We start from the raw sequence: 25934 nt of genomic DNA, 5'->3' as shown, positions 1-25934 counted from the left end.
AAAAAATGGGGTGTGTAGACAAAATACCATTCCTTTTTGTGTGTAATTCTCATTATGTTCAATAAAGAATTGTTGAAGAAAAAAATGTGATGCAGTACTTTCTGGGCAACCCTCATATACCGTATTTACTCGAATCTAAGCTGCACTCAAATCTAAGCCGCACCTGAAAAATGAGACTCGAAATAAAGGAAAAAATAATTTCCCGAATCTAAGCCGCAGCTGAAATTTGAGACTCGACATTCAAGGGGAGAGAAAAGTTTTAGGCCGCACCTCCAAATCGAAACAAAGTTGGTCCATTGTAATATGAGATAGAATTCAGGTCAAATGAATGACGATACAGCTGCAGTAGTTTGGTTTGAGCCGTAAGTTTAGCAGTTAAGCTTTACCAGGTAGCCATTGCTATGCGTCAGGCGCTCCGTCCTTATTTATGTGCGTACCCTTCGTTTTTCACGTGCTTCGTCTGGTTTGAATTGATTGCTTATTTTTCTTTGATCTGATAATTGCCGTTCTCTTTGTTATAGGTTTTTTCATCACTCTAAGCTGAAAATGCATTACTGTACTGTGTCATGCATTGTTTGTCACATTCCGATAATGAATGTTCACGACCTGTCGCCGCTCGCGGCATGGTTTGCTTTTGTGCCTGCTACCGCCGCTTACAATAAAAAAAAAAGAGAGAGAGTAATTGTCTCAGTAGCGAAACAATGGCAAGAGACTGCTAGTTGTTGTTATTTACACTGCTGCTTTCTTTGATAATGATCAACAAGAACCAAATAATAAACTGCGTATGATAGAAGATGTTCTGAAGGAGAGTTTAGCGACAATTTTTCTCCGTTTGAAAATCTTTGCAGACGCCTCTTTAGTACATTATTTTCTGCACAGAAATTAGAGTCAACTTAGATTTAAAAATCTAGTCAATTGCCGTGCTTCATTTCTGACTATATCACTATTAGGCATAAGAATAATACGAATATGAACATGACATATGTGTATACTTCCGCGTTTGTGTTGTCTCACTCTAGTTTCGTAGTTTATTAGGCAGACAGGATTTAAATGAGACAGCAGCAAACACGAAAGAATACATGGCAAAATGTTTATATTCATATTATTCTTATGGTGAAGAGAATACTGCATGTGATTCAGAATTCACAAAAGTTCCCATTAGCAACCATCTCTTCTCACAGGTAGAAAAAAAATCAGAACGCAGAATTGGCCATACTGACAAACATCGCAAACGGTCTTGCCAGTCGGATTTTCGTAGTACATTGAAAAGCTGCTACATTCGAAGATGAACAATACGGAGTTTGTATTTACTTCGTTGGATAATGTATGAAAATGCAGTGGTCGAAATTCGGGGCGGAGAAAAAAAGCTCGTCTTCCACGTTTTTTTTTTTTTAATTTATTTACTGACGCAGAGGTTTTGTTGCCAGTATTTATCTTTGTGCCTGTAAAGCATGCCTGTGTAGCGCTACATATATTCGACAGTAGAAGTTAGTTGTGGCGGCACCTACCAACATATTTCAGAACTTCCGCTTACATTGCACTCGATTCTAAGCCGCAGGCGGTTTTTTGGATTACAAAAACCAGAAAAAAAGTGCGGCTTAGATTCGAGTAAATACGGTAGTTTTACTTGGGTTAGTCACTGGACACAGAGGGTGAGATCATCAGAAGGGGGTTCAGCAGAGCTCCACAATTTGTAGCAGTCAGGGAGATCATATGGGGTACAGTTTATTTTTAACTGAGAAATCCAGGAAAAATCTAGGAATTTTTTTCCTTGTCCATATACAAAACCTGCAACAAAGCTTGGAAGTGGTGTAGATTGTGGCACTTGTCATGGAGAAAGATTCATCCATACAACCGTTTGGCTTACCCTGTGCTAGCAGGCCAAGTGCCTGGTGCTGATGCTGCCATCATATACTATAGTGTTCAACACCTGTTCCTCCAGGACCTGTGTATTTACTGGGCTTATTCACCTTTCATGGTTACCCATTCCTGTAAACATGCCAGCTTCACACAAATGATGAAACACTGTTGCCAGAAGTTTATTGTGCAGTTGCTATCGGCAAGGATGCATCTCGTAATCCAGCTGTAGTGCCATGCACCGATTGCCATTTGCCTGTTTGTATGTAAGGAGCATGTTGGCTTGTCTCTGGTTGGTATACCAGACCATCATCTCTTGACACTGGACTACACGACACATGTTCACATCGGAATGAGTCAGCAACAACAGTGAAGCAGATATCTCTAATACTGATGTGTGAGTGCGCTACTATCGTGGACAAAATTACTGTCCTCATGAGCATGGAGCACAAACATTAGTATAGACAGAACATTCACACTTGCATGGTGTGCGCTCCTGTGTGCTTTCGGTCACTGAGTATGAGTACCTCCGTTGGAACACATTTCCAGCCATTTGTCCATGTGAAATTTTTTGCTCCTTGTCCTCTCAGGAATTGTTTCCTGCAGTTTGTCCCCATTTAGCAAAATCATCCCAGAATGCATCCCCAATATTTGTGCTTTCAAGCACCCATGGAACTGCCTCATCGTAAGTGGCGTATCATAGCTGACTACCCCGTCTTAAGTGGCATTTCATAGTTGATCAGCTTTTGTCTTGCACCCTTCTGCTACACTACAAAGTGTTGTAAACTGACTGTTTCAAAAAACCACAACATAATCCATGACAACATTAATGCTATTGATTTATGCAATCTCTTTACCTATGAGACTCATAAACAGTACAGATGGAAGTGTAGGGTCAGGAGATATACAGAATGTTTCTCAACATGGAACCCTAGTGTCAATAAGTTCCTAAAATCTTCTACTTGTATGTCCATGACTTCAGTTTTGCATTACATTCATTTTATAACTCTACAAACTCTCTGGACTGAATGGATTATGTTTGCAGCAGAATTTCAAAGTAAATAAAGTCTTTTCATTCATTTAATAATATCACACAGCTTATAGAAATGTTAACTGTTTGCTAAATACATTAAGATGCTGCATAAATGATAAACTCACAAATCAGGCAGTATAGCTAGGTAAACTGATATGTAATATTTATCTGTACAAAACAGAATTTCATTATACCCATTCTGGGTAGTGGTAACGGCCTTGCCGCAGTGGATACACCGGTTCCCGTGAGATCACCAAAGTTAAGCGCTGTCGGGCGTGGCCGGCACTTGGATGGGTGGCCATCCAGCTGCCATGTGCCGTTGCCATTTTTCGTGGTGCACTCAGCCTCGTGATGCCAATTGAGGAGCTACTCAACCGAATAGTAGCGGCTCCGGTCAAAGAAAACCATCATAACAACCGGGAGAGCAGTGTGCTGACCACACGCCCCTCCTATCCGCATCCTCACTGAGGATGACACGGCAGTCGGATGGTCCCAATGGGCCACTTGTGGCCTGAAGACGGAGTGCTATTCTGGATAGTGAACTACGACTGTGATTTAAATTGTTGACTTATTTAAGTATACTGTAATATGCAACCAGTCACTTTTTTTATATAATTCTCACTTCTCTAATCATTTGTCAGGGGATTGTCAAAATAGGTCAGTACATTACAGTAAGTAGGAACTGCTAATATTAACAGAATTAATACACTGTCAGAATGAAACATAATTATGCATTTTTAACAAATTTATCATGCTGTAAATACTTAATCTTGACTGTTGTGACCAAGTGCTGTCAATACTGAAATCTAATGGACATTTTTACTTAAGCTGGTCTAACAGTCCCTGTTATGATATTCATCTTCAGTGCAGAAGGAACTGCCTACCAAAAAGTCTTTCAGATTTTGTTTAAACTGCAGTTTATTTGAAACCAAGTCTTTAATGGTTGCTGGCAATTTATTGAGAATGTGTGTTCCTGCATATTGGACCCCTTTTTGGACCAAGATAAATGATTTTAATTTTTGATGTAGATGGTTCTTATTCCTAGTGCTGCTACTATGTATTGAGCTATTGGCTAGAAATAGAGACATATTATTTGCAACAAATTTCATTGAAGAATAAATATCTGAGAAGCAGTGGTTAGAATATCCTGTTCCTTGAACAGGTTTCTATATGATGTTTTTGAATGTTATTACACACTTTTGTACTCTAAAAGCTTTTGCTTGGTTTGACAAGTTATCCAAGAATATGAGCCCATATGACATAATACAATGAAAGTAAGCAAAGTACACAAGGTTTTTTTTTTTGTATTTATTTCTCCTACATCTGACATCATTAACATTGCAAATGCAGACTTGTTTAGGTGCTTCAGCAATTCTGTAGAATGCCGTACCCAACTGAATTTATTATGAAGCTGTAATCCCAGAAATTTAACACTGTTAACCTAATGTATGCGCAGATCTTCGTATGTTATACACATGCTGAAAGGAAATCCCTTACAAGTTCTGAACTGTATATGGTGGGTCTTCTTGAAGTTTAAAGACAGTGAATTAGCTTTACAATTTATTAATGTCAATGAAAATTTGACTAACAATCATTTCTAAATCTGTACCTGACTTTCTGTTTATTGCAATATTTGTATCATCTGTAAACAAAACAAACTTTTTATGTGGCAATGTAACAGACAAGAGGTCATTACTGTACACAAGAAAAAGCAACAGAGTCAAGATGGAATCTTGAGGAACACCATATGTAATTAATTCCCAGTCAGATGAGGACTTGTTGCTTACTCCACAGGTATTTTGCAATGGCACACTTTATTTCCTGTTAGTTAGCACTGCTGGTACCACCATAATATCTTGATTTTTATAAGAAAATGTTGTGATTCACAAAACCAAAGGTTTTGACCGGTCACAGAAAATGCCAGTTGCCTCTAATTTGTTATCAAATGAATGAAATACACTCTCACTGGATGTGTAAACAGTCTTTTCTGTATCAGAACCTGAAGACCTTTTCAAATATTAATGAAACAGCCAGCAAAAGTGTAATTGATTGATGGTTTGACAGTATCTCTTTATCCCCCTTCTCATAAAGATAATTAACTTCAGCATATTTTAGACAGTCTGGAACTGTTCTGCTGATAAGAGACTGGTTACACAAATAACTTAAGATAGAACTCAACTCACACAAACATTTTTTGATTAACTTCATTGAGATGTTGTCATAACCACTAGATTTTAATAGTTTTATGATGGATACTACTTCTTGGGAACAGTGTCATTTCCATTTTACTGAAGTTATTTTTAGAGACTGGTCTCTCATATTCAATTGCACTGTTTCCTGGACCTGATAAGCCTAATCTGCCAGTAACAGAAACAAAGTACTTGTTTGAGAGGTTTGCAATACTACATGCACTTGTTAACAATTCCTCATTCATTTTTAGAGCTACCTGTTCCTCTTCCTCTCTGGCTCCATCTGTCTCTGTCTTCACTGTATCCCGTATACGAGGGTTGGAACTTAAATAATGGCAACTATTTATTCACAACTGATACAAAAGAGTTATATGTTGGCACCTGTTACTGTCCTTCAAAGTAGTCACCAACATTGTGTAGAACTCGCTGCAAGCGATGTGGAAGGCGTAGTATATCGTTTGCAGAGCCTGTTCTGTTGATGGTGCGAATGGAGCGGTCTACTGCCTGTCGAATCTCGGGAACAATTCTGAAGTGAATGCCATGAAGTAGTTCCTCCATCTTTGGAATCAAATCAAAATCACAAGGACTTATGTCAGGGGAGCATGGTGGATGGTACAGTACTTCCCAGTCCCATTGACCAAACAGAGCAGCCACAGCTTGCACTGTATGCACCTGCGCATTGCCATGCGAAATGATGGGTAGGTTGCACAGAAAGTGTTGCCAGCTCTTTCACAAAGCTGGTCACAGGTGATGCTCCAATAATGAACAGTAACACTGTGCATTGACGGTTTGCTGTGGAGGAATGTAATGCATTAGGATAACACCATCACAGTCTTACATGAGAATCACCATAACTTTCACCATACTGGGTCTCTGACGCAGTTTTGACTGCCACGGCGACCCATAATGATGCCATTCATTGGATTGCCGTTTCAGTTTTGGCTCTTATGATGTGGCCCATGTCTCATCTAGTGTTATGATATGGCATAAGAAAGCCTCCCCTTTGTGCTCATAGCACTCCAAGTGCATCTGAGCAGTGTCATAACACATCCATTTCTGCATTTCCGTCAAGTCATGCAGAACCCATCGTGATGCAGTTTTTCACATGCCCAGGCATTCCTTCAGGATGCAAAGCACAGTCGTATGCGCTGATCCGGTTTTGTGGGTGAGCTCACGAATTGTATGGCATCGATCACTTTCCACTAGCACAGCAACATCATGCGCTTCTTCAGAGACACTAGGACAACCTGCCCGATGCATGTCTGCCACAGTTTGCCGACCTTTGTTGAAGGCTTTTACCCAATGTACCACTGTTCTGTACGGCAATGCCGACTCCTCGCATGCCTCTTGAAGACCTTGATGACACTGTCATGCTGTACGACCTCTGGCACATTCAATCTCACTCCAACTCCATTGTTCCTGTTTTGAAAACATAGTGACACTGTTACATTAGACAGTTTGCTCACAAGTGACTGCATTTCCCTCGATTGTGTGCACGTCGGTGACATGGGCCGGGCGAATCCATTTGCTCGGCGGTATGTCAACAACTTACTTAAACTCCTTACAAAGATTTAAAGGCATTTTAGAAACTAGTAAAAAGTGAGAATTTTACACAGTTGATGAATTCAAAAAGAGAGCTTTTTCAAGACTTATGCTTTGAGTAGCTTTACTTATACCTAACAATCATACAATTAGAATTTTGCTTTTATATACCTATCAATAAATATACTAGTATCATTGCTTTAAGTAGACACAAGTAATTGTAAATGTATGTAATTAATGTATAGTTGTAGAGAAGCAGTGTCATAAAGCATTTTCACGATTCTTGCAGTCCCATCTGGGTAATGGAATACAACCATGGGGTACTCTTGAGGTTCAAAAACAGTGTTTAAATGTCAAAAGAGGGTTATAACGTGTACTGCAGGTCTTACCCTTATGAATCATGTTGAGATTATTTCAGCCTGTATATCTATAACTGGCTTCTCTTTGTTAGAGACCATCTAAGTAAGTAAGGTTAATAAAGATTTAGATGCAAAATACAAATTAAAATACATAAGCTTGACGTACATGGGAGGCATTGTGGGGGGGGGGGGGGGGGGGGGAACCCTGCAAGGTTAAAATAAGCTTCAAAATTAAGAATTCATTGCTTAACATGCTGTCATGTAGCATTGATTGCATAGGAATATTATGAGAAGGAAATTTGCTATTCACCATCTAGTGGAGACGTGTGTGTGATTTGCAGTTGCATTTGCGTGAGTGTGTGTGTGTGCATGTGTGTCTGTGTGTGTGCATATGTCTGTCTATTGTTGACAAAGGCCTTAACAGCTGAAAGCTGTAGTTGTGAGAGTCTTTTAGTTGTTCTTATCTGCGACTCAGCATCTCCGCTATATGGTGAGTTGCAACTTTCCTTCTCATAATATTGTTACAGTCCATCTTGGATTCATCACTGTTTGATTACATAGGAAGATCTTAAAATTTTGGTACTTACAAAATTTCATGTAATGCAAACAGGGCACAACTTTTCGAGAAGGTTTAAAGGGCATGCTAAAGTGGCAACTAAAGAAAAAGCTACGTTTGATAATTATCTCATTCAAAATAAGCATATGATACAACACATAGGGAACAATCTTGAAATTTTGCATATTTCCCATAAGGGCCTGTAGGTGAACAGCTTGGAGGAAGAGGAAATCTACTACAGTTAAATGAAGATAAGACTGGATAAGTAACTCAATAATCAAACAGAGCTTATGGAAAAGCAATTCCTAGAATTGTTTACTAAATGGTTATAAGGTTACCTCAACAGGTTGTTTACTAGATACACTTGTGATCCACAATTTACTAGTCTTGTGTTTCTGCATTGCAGAATATTAAAAATAGTGATTTGATGGTTTACAATTTATCTTTATTGTTAAATGAAGCAGATTAAGAACAGATATTAAATCCTGAACCCCATGTAAGTGCAGTAGAAAAATAATAAATAATGATAAATTGTGTTGTGGGAGTGTAACAGGATGTATGATCAGGAAGTTCCTGCACTTCTCTTGCCACTAATTGTGTTTTTTGTAGACTGCAAAAAATCTTCCATTCAGGAATTACTGGTGTTTGTACACTGTGCCGCACCAAGTGGAGCCATCTATCCCACCTCCACAAAACATCTTGGAAGGTAGGTGTGTCTTATCTGATGGAATAGGACTGATCATTTTCAAATCTAGAACAGTAATCTGCTGTAATGCAAAGTATTTCGACCATTAACAGTAAAGACAATGAAATTGACTTTGTCAAATACATATTGACAGCATTTTCAGTTTGGGCAGGCTCTTCAGTATGGTAGACAGTTCCAGCTGTTTAGTTTTTTTGATAATAGCTAATTCAACAACTGCAAATAAGTACTCTCATAATAAACTGAAAATAACTGAACTACCTAAACTCGAACTCAGTGAAGCTATTTTGCCGACTCACATAAGAAAACCGGACAGGAAATGCTGGGGAGGTGTAAACTAAAAAGCAAGCAACACTCATGGTAGGGGAAGTTACCTTTCCTGGAAGAACACTACCACTGCTGTGCAGGATGACTAAGAATCAATTTCTCTTTTAACATTGTAGAACAATATGGAGAGATTTACCTATACTCTGTCCATATATGTTTCTTGAGTTAATATTGTTAGTAACTCATACCTGTATTCTATCTAATGTTAATGCACTTTATGGAAAATAACCATCCCTGTGTGTGTCTGCGCATTGATGCCTAAGATGTGCTCAGAAAGGACAGTATGACTGTGTGAAACACCCTGCAGTTGCTTTTTGTGATGTAGTGTGTCAGAGATAATGGGAGGTCACTTACTTACTCTTCAGTTTGCAGGGCAATGAAGGAAGGAGGCACACAACCACAATCTGGCAACCCACCTTCCCTATCGCCTCCACCCAGTTACACCCCTATAACACAATTTATCCTTAATATGGCTCTACTACACTTACATGTAGTACTCACATGTAACATTTGTTCTTACCCCATTTAATTTAACAATAAACATTAGTCTTATATCTGTGATTTTTCCATTCCTTGCAACATGGAAACTATTAGCTCTAAAGAAAAAAATGAATAGGATCTTTTGTGTAGGAAATTTAATCTAGTTCAAATTTTTACTAGAAAACATTTTTATTAGAAGCTGCAGTTTTCAAATTATTCAAGGAACACATAAAAAAGTGACCTTTATATAGCCCACCCCAGCGCTCACACTTCACTGGTCAGGATTTTCAGTATGTTGTTTATGATACTTATGCCATTACACAAATCTTTTCCTCTAATTTTCCTTCATTGACTGGAATAAAATGACATACATTACTTATGTGAATCAGCTATAAATAAACAACAAACTGTAGTATATAACCATATGATATGATGTGTGTCTATTTTATTATTGTCATTTACCTGAGTGTTTCATTATTTATTGTCTATGTGATACATTTAATTATGCAGTAAATTGATCTTGTGAGTGATCTATTTATAATTATTTATTTTTATTCTCATCTACATAATTACACAGTGTATCTGTAGTGTATTATTTCCTTGTCTTATTGACGCTTACCCCATTTTTTTGTTTGATGCCACCAGTTGCACATAAAAATGCTCAAAGATGACTGAAGCGTTTGTATTTGTAAAACAGAAAAGATGATTACTTACCACACAATAATAAAATGAATTTTTTTTCTAAATTTCAGGGATACTGGGAGATACTGTGAAAGAGGGAGTAGGAGGGTCCTTATTTGTGAATGAGTACTCTCGAAGTTCCAGCTATTATGCAAATGAGTCATTTGTTCCTGAGTATCGTACAGATTTGTTGGAAATTATTCCTAGTAACAGGTTTGTGAAGAAAGGCCTATTGGTGTTTAATTTTTACACTGTTACAATAAAATGAGAATTCCAACTTTAAAATATCACAGGGTCCCAAAGTCTGAAATACAAAATAAGCAGGTCATCTGCGAGGGACAAGCAGTAGCATCACTGTGATTTTTTGTGTTATTACGTATGATTATCATATAATAATGCTGCTTACAATCTAACAATCTTCTGAGGCTACAAATAATTTTTTTTGTAAAATGAATTTTTCTTTAGTGCATTAATGGGAAAACTCGGAAGCAATAGAACATGTATAAGAGGGCAAATTATTATTAGCCAACAGAAATTTAGTGAGTAGTGATATATCCTTAGATGGAGATGTGTTCTGCTTATTTTTTATCTTACTCTGTTAACAGGTCAAAAGATAGGACTGATGCTGAGTTCTACTGCAAAGATTCATATCAGTGCAAGTATGACTACGCAATGACTGTCAATAGGGATGTTGCTGAATTCACAAAGAACTATTATGCAAGTTACACAGAAATCAGAGAAATTACGGAGGCAAAAGGTAAAAATACTGGTTAATATTCTGTCTTAAAATAACTGATAATTAATCTTATTTATTTTGTTCATTTCTGTTTATAAGCTCCACTTTGAAATTTCAGTTATTTCATGTGGTGTGCTGGAAACACCACGATTTGGTCGAAAGAGCACTTTTGAATATGTACCTGGAACAGTGGTAACTTTTGAGTGCAATCAAGATTACGTTCTGGTTGGTGATATGCGGAGGTCTTGTGGTGCAAATGGACAGTGGAATATACCTGAGTACGGGTACACTGAATGCTTACGTAAGTATATCATTAGGTATGATTTTGTCTAAAATGTACCAAAAAACTTTAATACATAGTTTCATTGTTGTGCTAAAGATACAGTCGTCCATTACATTCATTTAGATTTTGGAGCAAGAGGGCACTAGGTTGTTTTTTGTGCACCTTTCAAAGAACTGCAGTGCTTGTGGATAATATATGAAGACTAGTTCCGTAGTAGGAAAAAGAACTGTAAAGAATGCTGCTTATTATGGAACAAACAAGAAAGTCATTTGCCTGAGGCAGTATATGGAGGCGCCATTAGATGGCAAGTGGAAGTCCATCAACCTCGGCATAGATGATTGATAAGGGACTGGTCATGTTAGTACCTCATGCCAGAGAAACCTCCTGATGGTGGGTAATATCCACAACTTTCAATTGTGTAGGTCTTACTGATCGATCCGTACAGTTCAAATTGAACAAAATCTTTATAAAAGTGGGGAGACATTCCCTAGACAGTCTCCTCCCTTTTACCTGTGACTAAGCTGCTCTAATAAGTTTACTGCCTTGAAGAATGTTGCTCTCAAATCGTATGTGTGTTACAGACAGGGCAAATTATAAAGTAATTTGGGAAACATAAGCCTCACTCAATCCTTAACATTCATAACATCAAAAAGGCATCTTTTAGATATTGTGCATGGAGGAAATCTGTCGCATTGCTGCCTCCAGTAAAGGTGGGTTTCAATGATGTGTTTTAGCTTTTAAGATCCAGAACAGGCATCTGTTAAGCATCTAATACACCATGTTCCGAGTGTAACATGATAATAAACCACTCAGGATGATTTGGTGTATCAGATGTTTCTTTATGGAGACAAAAACTACATATTGCCATCAATCAGGAAATTGTCCTATCAATTATATGAAATTAAAATGGACCATGATAATTTCATTTGATATTTTGTTGTTGTGAGATTAGTAATGGATTCTGTTAATTACTTGTGTAGTGGATTTTCCCAAGACTGTATTTTGTGTCAAAAGCTCCCATACAATGCACAGTCTGATAAGGGGTCAGTATTAACCTAATCATTGATGGAAATGAAGTCCTATATGTCACTCCCAGTGCCAGTTCTGTGTCAGTGAAATGCTTGATGCTGGCTTCCTGGCCCTTGGTGACTGACTCCTAGTCAGACTGCTCAGTTACTGGATGCCTCAGATCAATCCCAGTCTGAAAGATCTACCACTTTGCCAGCACTGCACCCCCAACCATAAGACACAGAGTGTCAAGATAAGTAGAACACAAGAAGCAGATTGAAAACCCAAAATATCTGATGTACAATTATACACATGCAACACATTGTCTTAAGTGCAGGAAAAGGTTTGTGCAGCGAACATTACCATTAGACATGAAGCCATTTGTTAGATGTGTTTTCCTGTTGCAAGAAAGTGCTTCTAAGCAAGAGGGATTCACTCCAAGGAAAGAAAGTAGCTGTGGTTACTGCCTACCCTACACTGCTTGTAGAATCCTTAATAGAGTAAACAGGAGTTTCAAGATGCAGAACAAATTCGGTCACATGGGGGTATGAGGAGAATGTTACATGCAGCTGGTGATAAGTTCAGACACCTAATCACCAACTAATATGTCAAAACTTGGATAAATCCTCTACTAAGCAAGATGTGTTAAATACCACTATAAAGAGCATAAAAGTTGCAGTATTTTGGAGAGGCATCCTCATGTTGCTCTTACACACAATACCAGTCTTACTTGAATGGTTTGTAATGTTCAGGAACTTATATCATCATCTTTTCTTGTTCCCTTTAATTATTTAACATTATTTCACCAAAAGCTGCAATATTCTTGGAAACTGACCTACATATAAAATCATACAGTATCAAGAGATTACTCTGCTTTGAACAACAAAGCCCCACATGTCAGCAGGCTACAGGCAAACTTTTAAGCTGTTCTAAGGACTATGACCAGACATGTCAGTGGCATGATTTCAATTGTACAGGTAATTCCATTTTCTTTTACTATTGCTGCAACAAAACAGTATTAGCTGATATTCATCTAGATGTAACTGTCCAATTTACACAATTTTCAAGTGATGTTTCCAATAAGTGCAGCACATGTAGCATTATTATATCTAGGCCTTGTATGATATTTTCTGTGAAGCTCACTTACACATAAATATAGAGTTGTAGGAACTGTCAAATAACATGAAGCTGCTGATATTAAAATTTCAGTGAGTGCACATTTATTTTCATACACATCCACTCATTAGTTTGCCGTTCACAACAATGCTTAATTTTTGCAGAATGAAATCAATAGTGTACATAATTTCCTGTTGTCTAGCCTGTTCTCATGAAGCCTGTTGTCTAGCCTGTTCTCATGAAGCCAATCTTGACATCTTTTTCCAATCTACATTGCATACCTGGAGGACATTACCATAATTTAACAGAGTACTTAAAATGATTTGGTGCTGATTATCAGAACACAGCTGATTGACTGTCCACATGTTATTGACCAAACTTGATTGCGTCTTAGTGCTAACTGACTGCTGCTTGTTACTGAAAAATTTTTACAGTGACCTAGCACTGACCAACTTACACACTATCCACAATGCCTATTCAAAGACCCAGGTACAGAACTTCTTACAAAATATTTAAATAAGGATCAGTTACATTTTAACAATAATATAAAAGACATGAATTGTAAGCATATACACTTGCCAATGTGGAGCAATTATTGGCTACGTATTCTTTAAGTTGCGCCTGCATTTTATATTAGAGCCCACCAAGATTATTTTAGAAATCAAAAGCTTGTTTGTGATATATTTCATGAAGTACATACCCATCTGTAATAACAATAAACATTTTTAGACGTAGAAAATTGGATTTTTTAAAGGCCTGCTATTTAAATTTGAACAATCTGTGTTTCTTAAGTCAATAGTATTTTTAAAAGTAATGTTTCACAAATTATAAAATTATGGTAGAAGAAAAATAGAACTCAAAAATGAGGTATATATCAATCTTAGGACACTTTATTATTGATGGGGACGAAATTTTACCTGCTTATCATTTTATTGAATTGTAAAAGTTTGAATAATTTCCTTATGTAAAATGTTTTTATACAGAATAATTGTACCATTATTGTCAGCCACATGTAATTTCCACTTCAAATAACACAGATTAAAAAATTGTGTCTTGCACAAGAACTCTGAAATTTCATGTAAATTCAGTATGCAAGTTAGGAAATAAAAAGAAACTTTATTTTGTCCAATTGAACTGTGATTTTGACACTGCTGCTGTTCATGATATAAAAGACAAATTAAAACAGTTATCTGTGTCAGTCACTTTTATTTTTCTTCACAATTCATTTCAAGGTCTTACACCCTCATTTTCAGATGGATCTATGATATTCAGTGATACAAATGTGAATGTATAACAACCTGCTATGCAGTTGTTCCTGGAACCTCTCTGAAATTAAAGTCAGGCAACTGGCTACATTCAGGAAAAGAAATATTTGTGCCAACTACTCAATTGAAGATGAGGGTGTAAGTCCTTGCAGCACATCAGGGGATAAAATAAAAGTGACTGACTGGTTATTATGTTGATTTGTCTTTTATAAGAAAAATAAAGAAGAAAAAAATGACATTTATGCTAAGAACGATGTCTAAGGAGCTATTCCCCTGCTGCATTTCAGCTTGGTCAAATTCAGCCTTTTTTTACCTATATTTCTGTCCAAGATGGGATTCATTGATTTGCTGATAAGCATTTCAACCTCAGCTATATTTAAGCAGCAGCTTTATCTTTCAGAATCCCTTTCCTAGAAAAAAAGATGAAAATGGTAGGATTCACTATGTTTGGAAGGATGCTGCTTTGGTCCAACTCAAAGCTTTTCGTAGTTATCCGTGCAAGTGTTTCTTATTATTTTACTATGATTACCTATGTTCAAGAAATGTTGTATATGTTTTGGTATGTTCCATGAGTATAAACTGTTCATCTAAAAAATTAATACATCATGTTGTTTTAAGCATCTTTACTTCCTTGGTGTTAGATGAAGTTTGTTATTATTTTTCTAAAACTGTATAATATGTAATAATATGTATAATATGCAAGTGATATATGTTCAAATATGTTTGGGCACTAGGTCAATATGAATACTCATCACGACAAATGGCAATTACGTCAGGTATTGTTCTAGCAGTATTGGTAGTACTGCTACTGTTAATTGCCTTGGGGTGGTATTGTTGGTACAAAGAATCAAGTGCAAAAAGTACTGCCAAATCCTGGGACTATGAGACAGTACAACTGAGAAAAGCATCCAATCAGATGGCATTACCCAACAAAGTTGAAGCAGATGGCAGACGAACAACAGGCAGTGATCGTAGTAGTAGTTTGAGTAGCACCAGTAGTGGCTTGAAGAAGCGCCTTTATGATGGTGTGTACCGTACGGGTGAACCATTACCTGACAGGCCAAGTGAAGAATTCAAGGAAAAATTGTGGGACTTAGCAGAGGAAGTGGCAGACAGCAGTGTTATTAGTAGTGACATCACACCATCTGATGTCAGTAGTAACAACACTTATAGTCGGCGGCAAACTGATATTTTTTGAAGTTTATTGGTGCTTAGTGAAGAGTCTAAATAAGTCAGGATTTGTCACTGGAATGAATTTAATCTAAACAGCTACATTTTTGTGTTCCTACTATTGTTACTTCTTGATTTTCTGAATAATGGTGTATTCGATACTCACATAACTGTATGTGTGTACAGGTTGTCTAAACTTTTCGCGGTATGTTGGAAGTCAGGTATACACTGAGAAAGGTTGTGCTGATAAGTGAGAGTGGAAAATCTGACAAGAGTTATTATTTGTTTACCATAGACACAAATATCATTAGTTTTTTATGTAGTGACCACCATGACATTCAAGCTATTTCCATTTATCAAATTACATGGTAAACTCGGAAACATTTGAGAGCAGTATTCTGCTACCTAATGAATGCACCAAACAGATATGAAGACAATGTTGTGAAATGCTTTCCACTGGTTTAGACTGAAAATAATGTCACAGGTATTTAAGTGTTGAGTATATAGAAAATCATGAAGCATTTTTGATCAGAATACCACCAATATACAAAAAAACCTGCTATTTAACAAAGAAATAGTGGGTGATATGTGAACAAAGCATCACGGCTTTGTTAAATATGGCTTGAGTCATGTTTTGATAGCAATACTGACGTTTATTAAAACGATAGGAAGATGTAGAAGAAGAAACTCTTTAGACTGGTTTCTATACAAAGTAAACAATTGCAACAAAACAAACATTGTGTGTCATTCATTTATTCATTTGATCACAACTGACATTAATGCTATTCTGGAAAGTCCTGGATGGAATACCAGCAATAGAAAAACTTCAGTCTCATCTGTGTGTCTTTGTGTGTCTATCTGCCACTCAGTGCATCAGTTATTTGGTTAGTGGTTATACTTACTCTTTCCATTGTTTTTATTGTTTTTAGATCTCTCTGAACACACTGTTATGCAGTTTGTTATAAGTGAAGTCAGTGTGAAATTTTTGTAAAATACTACATCACTTTGTGTGACTTATTCACATTTTCTATGAAAAGCTGCTTTTTTTTCTCTTTTTTTTGGTAAAAAATAAAGAATGATGCAGATCAATTGGCCAGATACCTCTGTTACTATATATGATTTTTTTTTCATTTTTACTTTTGTGTCTTAAAAAATATTTATGATGAGGTGCCTGAATCTGTAGAATGTGAAAATATACATTCATACACATTTAAGTTTAGAACATTTCCTGGGATGGAACTGTAAAAGTGAAAATCACAAACTGAATCTTTGTATACATTGAAAATACTGTTCATAAATTTCAAACCAATAGCTATAAATATGTTGGTTAATTAATATATAATGTGGAGTAGATATAATGACCAACTATTAAATTATTGTTCTCTGGACTATTCAAAGGTCTGGAAAATGCAGTCTTTTTGTAAAAATGTTCTGAAATTCTGTAAAAAAGGTTTTTTTGACTGATGTTTTCATAGATCTCAAATTGCTAGATTAAAATGAATAAATGGAATTTTCAACTAAAATGTATTTAAAATATTATTTTACATGTACTGGTCTGAAAAAATATCTATTCCACATTTAAAATTTAATTTTCATTTAAATATACACAAATACCCAGGAATTGTTCACTAAACCGGATTTGTATAATGTATGTCACATTACAAAGTAGTTTCAAAGAGCATGTTATCTCTGTGCAGGTGTGTGGAATGGAAATTTTTATACACCGGTACATATAGGCAGAAAACCCCTTGTGATCCTTACCTCCTGAAATAGATAGATATGTTCCATAACTGTATTGAACAAATTATGAATGTATTAGGCCACACTTATACTCTACATCTTAAGGAAGAACTTGTGATAAACAAATGTCCATATTCACGTCTTGTCAGTACTGGTACTGCATTTTATCCCACAACAGAACATTCACTAGGTGGTTGAAGAAATTATATTTTCATAAGGTGAAAGGTACCAGCCTAAACAATTCTACCAGAGATAGATTTTTAGTTACAAAACACTAGTTTTACATGAGTTCATCATACCCATTATAGCTGTTGAAATGGGAACCTATTTCATTAATGTGATGCAGGTTGCAGTATCAGTGGTCTTTAAGAACGCAGAATAAATAAAAAATTACCTTAATAGAGGCAAGCAGTTGTTATAAACTTCACCTCCATGCAACACATCACTAAACATCATTAATGTTAGACTGATATGTTGCTGTCTGACAGTTGCTTTAGGCTTTCTGTGCTTGAAATACGAGGTGTGATTGGAAAGTTTTAAGAATGAGTCCACTACTGCTTACTGATTTGGCGGGCACGTCCACGGAGGGTAGGGAGTGAGTTACTGCCTTGTCCTTGAATGCCATCTGACAGGAAACTGTGTTTCCTTAATTCAGTTCTTTGTGGCAGCTGGTTGAGTGCGGGTCTGTTAGGGCTTGATGCTGGATTCTGTCTGCATGAAAATGGAGCAACGAGTTTGTGTGAAATTTTGTTTTAAAACCAAGAAATCAGCTTCTGAGACTTACGAACTATTAAAAACAGCTTTTGGAATAATTGTATGAGACAGTCAAATGTTTTTGTCTGGTTCAACAGATTTAAAAATTTGAAGATGAACCACGGTCTGGCCGTCCTTGCACCTCAGAAATGAATGAAAATGTGAAAGTTTGTGACTTAGTGCGTGCTAATCACAGACTTACAATTAAGGAGATGGCTGATGAACTTAATTTAAATTTCTATACAGTTCAGTCAGTTTTAACTGAAGATCTGAACATTCGTCAATTGTCCACAAAATTCATTCCAAAAGTGTTGTCAAGTGACCAGAGACAATACCGACTTGAAGTGTGCCAAGAATTGATTAATCGGACTGAAAATGACCCAGATTTGTGAAAATAGGGTAACTACAGGTGACAAATCATGGGTATATGGATATGATCCTGAAACCAAAGTGCCGTCTTCACAGTGGAAGACTCCAGGTTCACCACAACTGAAAAAAAGCACGGTAAAGTCGGTCAAAGGTGAAGACAATGTTGGTGAATTTTTTCGATTCTACTAGTATTGTGCATCATGAATTCACCCCTGCAGGACAGACAATTAACCAGGAATACTACAAATGTGTCCTTGAGCGTTTGCGTGAAAAGGTGCGGAAGAAAACGCCTGCATTGTGGAAAGACATCATGACAGTGCTCTGGCTCATCGTGCCTTCATTGAATTTTTGACCAAATTCACAATTCTTGTGCTTCCTCAACTGCCATTTTCCTCTGATTTGGCCCCTGCGGACATCTACTTGTTTCCCAAACTGAAATTTTCACTGAAAGGGAAGCAATTTGACTCGATTGAAGACATCCAGGCAAATATGGAGAGCATTCCGAACACACTTCAGCAGAAAAATTTCCAGGAATGTTTCCAAAAGTGGAAACCCCATTGCAGTTGGTGTGTTCAGTCAGAAGGGGACTATTTTGAAGGAGATGCATCACAATAGCATGTAAGTACCATCATTGTACAATTACAAGCCCATTCTTAAAACTTTCCAATCACACCTCGTAACTACAAATGAAAGTATTATTCCTGAAACGGCAACTACAAAATATTCTCAGGTTCCCAGTCACATCGAGTGGACCTAGATCCAGGAGTGCTCCTCGGCCATTGTCAAGTGCTAACTGACTGCCATGTAGATGCTGGCATCTTCCTTATATAGACATGGTACTAGCAGCTACATTAATGTTGTTCATTCCAGTACTGTATAAGGCAAAGTTTTCATCCTGCAGTCGCTGTGCACTATTTAACATAACATTGCCCAGATTCTACATTGTACTCAGCTTCATCTAGCCATCTCTGGTGATAGTGTTATTAGATATTTTTTTCTCTATAACTTCTCTAATTAAGCTATCACACCAATTTAAACTTTGCGATTACAGAGGTGTCACTGAATGCAATTCTTTGCTTGTTCAGCTATGGTTGATTACTCTTGATAGTGTCAGTTACTCTTGATAGTGTAGTCATAGATGTCTCTCATGTTCAAGATGGTGTTGTTCTGTATTGTGATCTCTATAACTTCTTTAATTCAACTATCTCAGAAATTGTTAACCTTTGTGATTAAGAGGTTTCACTGAATGGAATTCTTTGCATGCTCAGCTACTGTTGATTACTTTGATACTGTTAATTAATCTTGATAGCATAGTCACAGATGTCTCTCATGCCCACCCTGGCACTGTTCTAATATGTGCATGGTCTGACTGACACAATACTGCCTGCACTAGTATGACATTTTGTAGTCACTGGGAATTCTGTGACTTAAATTATCTTTCACAGGCTTCATGAGCTGTCTTATTTTAACTTGTAGCCTGAAGATTGACTTGTATGTCTTTTCATGAGGTGGCCAATCTTCCCTGTCACTGAACCACACAGTGGCCAAAAACCACAAGCTTCTTACTGTCCTCCTTGACATTTTTCTACTTGCAGATATGTCCTGAAATTACATGCGAGATTTGTTTGTTTTTGTAGGCATTCATTTTCACGGAAGACTTTTGATAGGTAGTTCAATTCTCAAAGAAAATTTTCAGCATAAGAGATGGGTTCCATTCTTATTTTTATGTCACAGACACATCCATTGTCTATACATATGAGCATGAAAAACTGTTCATTCAATGTCTGGTACTTTTGGCATGAAAAACTGGGAGAGTTCTTGGAACACCTCAATAGTATCCATCACCATTTCAAGTTTATGATGGATGTTGATGTCCTCATCTGATGAAAACTGAATGGGTGTATCATCCACAGTGCATACAGACAATCAACTCACAGGGACCATTCTCCATAATCTTTCAACCATCCAGTCCAAGTCCAAAAGCATAATGTTCTAAGGCCCTTAGAACATTATGCTTTTGGACTTGGACTGGATGGTTGAAAGATTTGGAGAATGGTCCCTGTGAGTTGATTGTCTGTATGCACTGTGGATGATACACCCATTCAGTTTTCATCAGATGAGGACATCAACATCCATCATAAACTTGAAATGGTGATGGATACTATTGAGGTGTTCCAAGAACTCTCCCAGTTTTTCATGCCAAAATTACCAGACATTGAATGAACAGTTTTTCATGCTCATATGTCTAGACAATGGATGTGTCTGTGACATAAAAATAAGAATGACTCAGCTTTGCAGCAGCCATGTCTAAGGTGCTGTCCTCAAAGTTCTCCATAATCAGGATAGCTATGGTTGCAGTGAGGGGTTCCCCATTGCAACATTTTCTGACTGTTCAAACTACTCTTTGCCACAAAAAATATGACATCAGCATGAGTTTGATTTGATCCACCACCATGCTATCGAAGAACAAGGGGAGTAGATCTATCAAGGTAGTGATGGGAACACAAATTTATCATGATATCACATCAGAGTTGAACATATCAACTTCTCCAAGACAGATACTTAATTCAGCCAACAAAATTTATATTGTGCTTCCACTAAAATATGTGGAGTCTTAAGTATGAGGTCCATTGAAAAAATTCTGGAACTTGGGCCACAACATTTTTTTTATGCTTACCTTTTACTTATTGTGCATGGTCTCCTTTGAAATACTCTCCTCCACAATTGATACACTGCTCCCAATGGCATTTCCACTTCCAGAAGCCATCTGTGAATTTTATTTCATCTTGTCTATCATTTCAAATCTTCATCTTTTGAGTGGGGTTTTCAACTCTGGAAGTAAAAAAAGTGATTTCCTCATTTGTGCAGTGGCCTTGCGCCAACAGTGATGAATGTGTGGGTGTGTCATTGTGATGCAAGAGGCATGAATTGTCATGCCACATTTCAGGCTGTTTCCTTCTAACATTTTCTCACAGGCATCACAACACATCTCAATATTATCATCAATTAACAGTCTGTCCCTGTGGCGTAAATTTGTGATGAACTAATCCTTCAAAGTCAAAGAAAACTATCAGCATGGCTTTGACATTTGACCTTACTTGCCTGGCTGTTTTTGGTCTTGAAGAACCTTTTCTGATCCATTGTGAAGATTGAACATTGTTCTCAACATCATAACGGTATACTCACATCTCATCACCAGTTATGATTCTCTGAAGGAACATCTCAGTCTCATTGGTGCGATCCAAAATCTCTTCACAGATTGTGTGGCAAAGGTCTTTTTTGTCTTGACTCATGGGTCGTGCAATGAACTTGGCAGCAACATGATGCATCCCAAGATGCTGTGTAACGATTTCATAATGTGATCCAACTAAAATGTTACATTTTTCTGCAATCTGTAGGACAGTCAATCTTTGACTGGCATGCACAGTTTTGTTTACATTCACGACAAGAATGTCATCAGTAGATGGTGAAGGGCATCCTGAATTAGGGTAATTTTAACTTCTGCCCAACCTTTTTTTAACTGTGTGAACCATTCATAGCCGGCCGCGGTGGCCGTGCGGTTCTAGGCGCTTAAGTCCGGAACGGCGGGACTGCTACGGTCGCAGGTTCGAATCCTGCCTCGTGCATGGATGTGTGTGATGTCCTTAGGTTAGTTAGGTTTAAGTAGTTCTACGTTCTAGGGGACTGATGACCTAAGATGTTAAGTCCCATAGTGCTCAGAGCCATTTGAACCATTCATAACACAGAGTACGGCTTAAGCAACCATCACCATTGGCTTCCTGCATTATTTGATGTGTCTCTGCAAAGGTTTTATCAAGTTTCACACAAAATTTAATGCAGGCGCGTTGCTCTTCTAATTCTGCCATCTTGAAATTCGCAAACTGTGTGACACAATGTTCTACTCAATACAGTACTGAAAATAACCAACAGACATACAACAGTGAAACTTCCAGTAGTTACATGTTAAATACAGGCATGTGCAGGGATGCCAACTGCATTTTGCTCCAACACACCATTGACATGAAGTTACGAATTTTACGGTGTTTTTTGAACAGACCTTGTAGATGAGCAAGATTTTCTGCCTGCCTCTGCAATTCTGTTGTGTTGAAAGTAGGCCATAACAATCCTCCACGGTATTCTTATGAGCTGTGATAGCACTAATGTTGATTTCTATCGCTGTTGCATTGATAATGGAGGATTCTCATGATTTATTTTCCACAGCGTGTTCTTACAAAAGTCAGTTGAATTCCTCATATTGTCAGTTGAATTCCTCATATTGTCAGTCAGCATGTGGGCCACTGTAGGCATTACATAAAGAAAATAGACAGTTTTGTCAATTCAGTTAAGTGTCTTGGGAAAGACATCATTATAGTTAGCTACAGCATGATCTCATTATCTACTCACATTTTTTTCAAACACTTGATACATCTGCTCTTCCAGTTCTTCCATGACCATCACTAATTCTCTCTCTCTCTCTCTCTCTCTCTCTCTCACACACACACACACACACACACTCACACACACACACACACACACACACACAGTGCTTTGCCATCTTGTTGTTTCAGCCACAACATATACAGAAAACCAACCAATATAGACCAATCTTTGTACTCTTTCAGTTAGTGCGACCCATCCAAATAGCACACTGTTCTAAGGACATCAGTTCATCAAACTGAAGCTATCTCTGATACTGAAAACTTTCCATAAAAATGAACTACGTATGAAAAGTCTTCCATGAAAATGGCTAGAGCAACAAACAAACCACATGAACAATTTGAGGAGGTATTTGCAACAGAACACTGCCAAAGAGGAGAGTAAGAAGCTTGTGTTTTTGCCACTCTGTGGTTATGTGACAGGGAAGATTAGCCAGCTCCTGAAGAGAGAGAGGCCTCCAGCTACAATACACCAACTCAAGTGTCTGTGAAAGTTAATTTAGGCCTTATAACTCCCTGCATTTACTAAATAATGTGTAATTGTGAATAATATTATGACAAACAAACTGTATGCATCACAGAACAATGGCCAACTGAACACGAGGATTATCCTCGACAATGCTAGCCAGAGAATGGCCAATTGAACACGAGAATTGTCCTCGACAATGCTAGCCAGAGAAATCATCAGTAAATGTATGTAAAACTGCATTTAATGACACCCCGGTATATCATGAAGGATAACAGTTTCTGGGAAAGCATAACAAAAGAAGCTAAAGAAATCAAAATGTCTAATATCACAATCAATAAAGATAGCAGTTTGTAGCTGACTGTACAGTAAGTAACCTACCCATAATGAGGTTAAAGTGAGTGTGACAAGTGTGTTATGAAAATATGCCTAACATTGAGATGGACTGTGAAGACACAGACAGAATCATGCCTATGTAAGGTTGAAGCTAGCAACTACGGTAGTGAGTTACCACTTGAGAGTGACAGGGGAGCAATCTGCTAAAGCTCTTGGATCTACAAACAATTAACTCCACTTGCAGTAACCTCAACAGGACATTACCCATGACACTCTTTTACAGGCATCTTTATGTGCTTACTTTGCATCCAGAAATGAAAATTGCAATGTTGAAAATCAACTTAATAAACAGAAAAGATAAATATTATGTGAATGTGCACCTGTTTACTTACCTTCTGCATTATCTCTTTCTTAATGTATAGAATTTTTATGAATGTAAGCTGTTGAATACCAAAAACCAGCACACATAGAACACAACTATGTACAAAAGTGTGCTTCATTGTTCAATAATACCACCATGAGACCATGTTTTCATACAAAACATCATCTGATTTACAGAAGGTTACTGATTTTCTGAGTTGTAATGTTCTGCTGCTGTTCACTACCTCTGGTATATTTTGCACTTATACATTTATATGAATAATGGCTTGTTTACTTCAAGGTGGGGTTATTTCAGCAGGAAGATTGTTTCTCACACTTTTAGTTGGTACGAGTATCCTCAGAAATGAGGTATCCTTACTGTGAGATGAACTACCTGCAAAATCGTCTTCAGCTCTCAAAGTCTCATAGGATAAAGTTCATTAAAATGCTGTAAAACTGGTATAATGCAATATATTCCATACATTTAATTAACAGTTTTGGTGCAATTAATTACACAAACGAAATCAGCACATTGAACAGTAAAGCCTGAATAATGAATTTCAGTGAGGCCAAGTCGATATAAAGTTTTGAAAATTCAAGTACATACTACAAGACTATTTTGTAGATACTTCAATAAAAAATAAAAATGAATAAAACAAATTAATTATTAGTAGCCCTCCAATAAGAACAGATGAGAGGTTCCATCTTGCTCTGTTTCATATAATTCATGCTAGAAGAAAGGACAAAATACCTGTAGCACTGGTGTTATAATGTACCATGAATTATTGAGGAATATGGAATAAGTCAACTACCTTGACACAAATGAAGAAAAACACTACTTGCTTTCTTGAATTACTAATGAACTATTAGTCCTGTAAGAGGTTTCATCAAAATTTATAAATTCTAAGGCAGGGTTTGAGTAGTTTACTACAAATATGGTTTTGTTTTCTGCAGGAAAATTTGCGGAATAATTCCTGATTAAAAATAACTGAGGCTAATGCTGTAAATCTGAGTTAGTTACCAGATTTGTTCATTTAGTGGCAGTCTTAGTTCATACACATTTTCATACATTTGTTCTACCTGTTATCTGACGTATACAATTAAAACCCCAGGAAGGGTTACAGAAAACACCAGCAAGTTAATTTTTCTTGTTTAGCTCTATCAGAACTGAATTTGTGAAATTGTATATTGGTTTGTCTGTAGAGAATCTTTTATGGAAGCTACACTGGGTATGTGATGAAAGGTTGTTATCAAGAAAGTGCTATAATGTTGAGATGTAAGCTACCTTAAGAATATGTATTTATTGTAAGAGAACACAAATAGGAGTAAGATGGGTCTTTAATTAGACGTCGCTGGCTGATAACAAAGTTAACTCAAAGGATGTGGGAGAGGGAGTGTGTCCAGCACAAGATTTCAGTTATGAAATCTTCACGGGTTATCAGCCGAGTGGTGTCGTCTTCTAGTCGCAACATTTCAATGGATTGTGTATCCATCATCTTCACATTGAAACATTGCAACAAGAAGACGACGGCACTCAGCTGATAACTGGTGAAGATTTCATAGCTGAAATACACCGAGAAAGCCTGCAAATGCATATAAGATTTCAGTTTTTGGTTGAAATGCCATCATATCCAGAAGAGTGATTTCTTTTACCACTGTATCATTTGAGTTGGCAAAACTGATGTCTGCTGGTCGAATATGTAACCATCAGAAATAGTATCTTGAATATTTTGAAGACTGTTCCTCAAGTACAGCACTCAGTGAAGCACTCATATAGGTCTGTGGCTTGGTAGTACATTGCACATTTAAATCTTCATTCATAGTCTGCTAACCACTGTGAAGTGCATTGTGCCAGTTATTAAGTAGTAGTAGTAGCAGCAGTAGTAGTTTTATTTATTGCAGATGTACGTCATCTTACCTACTCATATGTTGTGTTGTACAACTGAAATACTTCTGTATATGTGTCCCTTGGAAGCAATTAATTTGTACCTTTAGTGAGGATACACTTTTCATCTGACCTCTTGCAGGAAGCATGTGATGCTGTAAGCAATGAGGATGCTGAACAGGGGACGCTACATATGTAGTTTGTGACACATTGGGAATCTGGGGGATAGTTGAAGTGATGAAGACGACCGCTTATGTTAAGCACGAAATCCAAGTTTGAACCTC

The 25934-nt window shown here is 37.2% G+C and overlaps 1 protein-coding gene across 1 annotated transcript in view; it reads left to right on the top strand.

Moving 5' to 3' along the window:
- Window positions 1-25934, top strand: part of LOC124622221 (protein mesh) — a 264311-nt gene that overhangs the window by 217846 nt on the left and 20531 nt on the right. Inside the window, exons 17-19 of the mRNA XM_047147873.1 lie at window positions 9799-9940; window positions 10333-10484; window positions 10582-10764. Coding sequence (XP_047003829.1) covers window positions 9799-9940; window positions 10333-10484; window positions 10582-10764 — 477 coding nt within the window. The remainder of the gene's footprint in view (window positions 1-9798; window positions 9941-10332; window positions 10485-10581; window positions 10765-25934) is intronic.

Source organism: Schistocerca americana, chromosome 7 (genome assembly GCF_021461395.2).
Source record: "Schistocerca americana isolate TAMUIC-IGC-003095 chromosome 7, iqSchAmer2.1, whole genome shotgun sequence".
NCBI classification, from domain to species: domain Eukaryota; kingdom Metazoa; phylum Arthropoda; class Insecta; order Orthoptera; family Acrididae; genus Schistocerca; species Schistocerca americana.
This window is presented reverse-complemented; position numbering and strand designations above follow the sequence as displayed.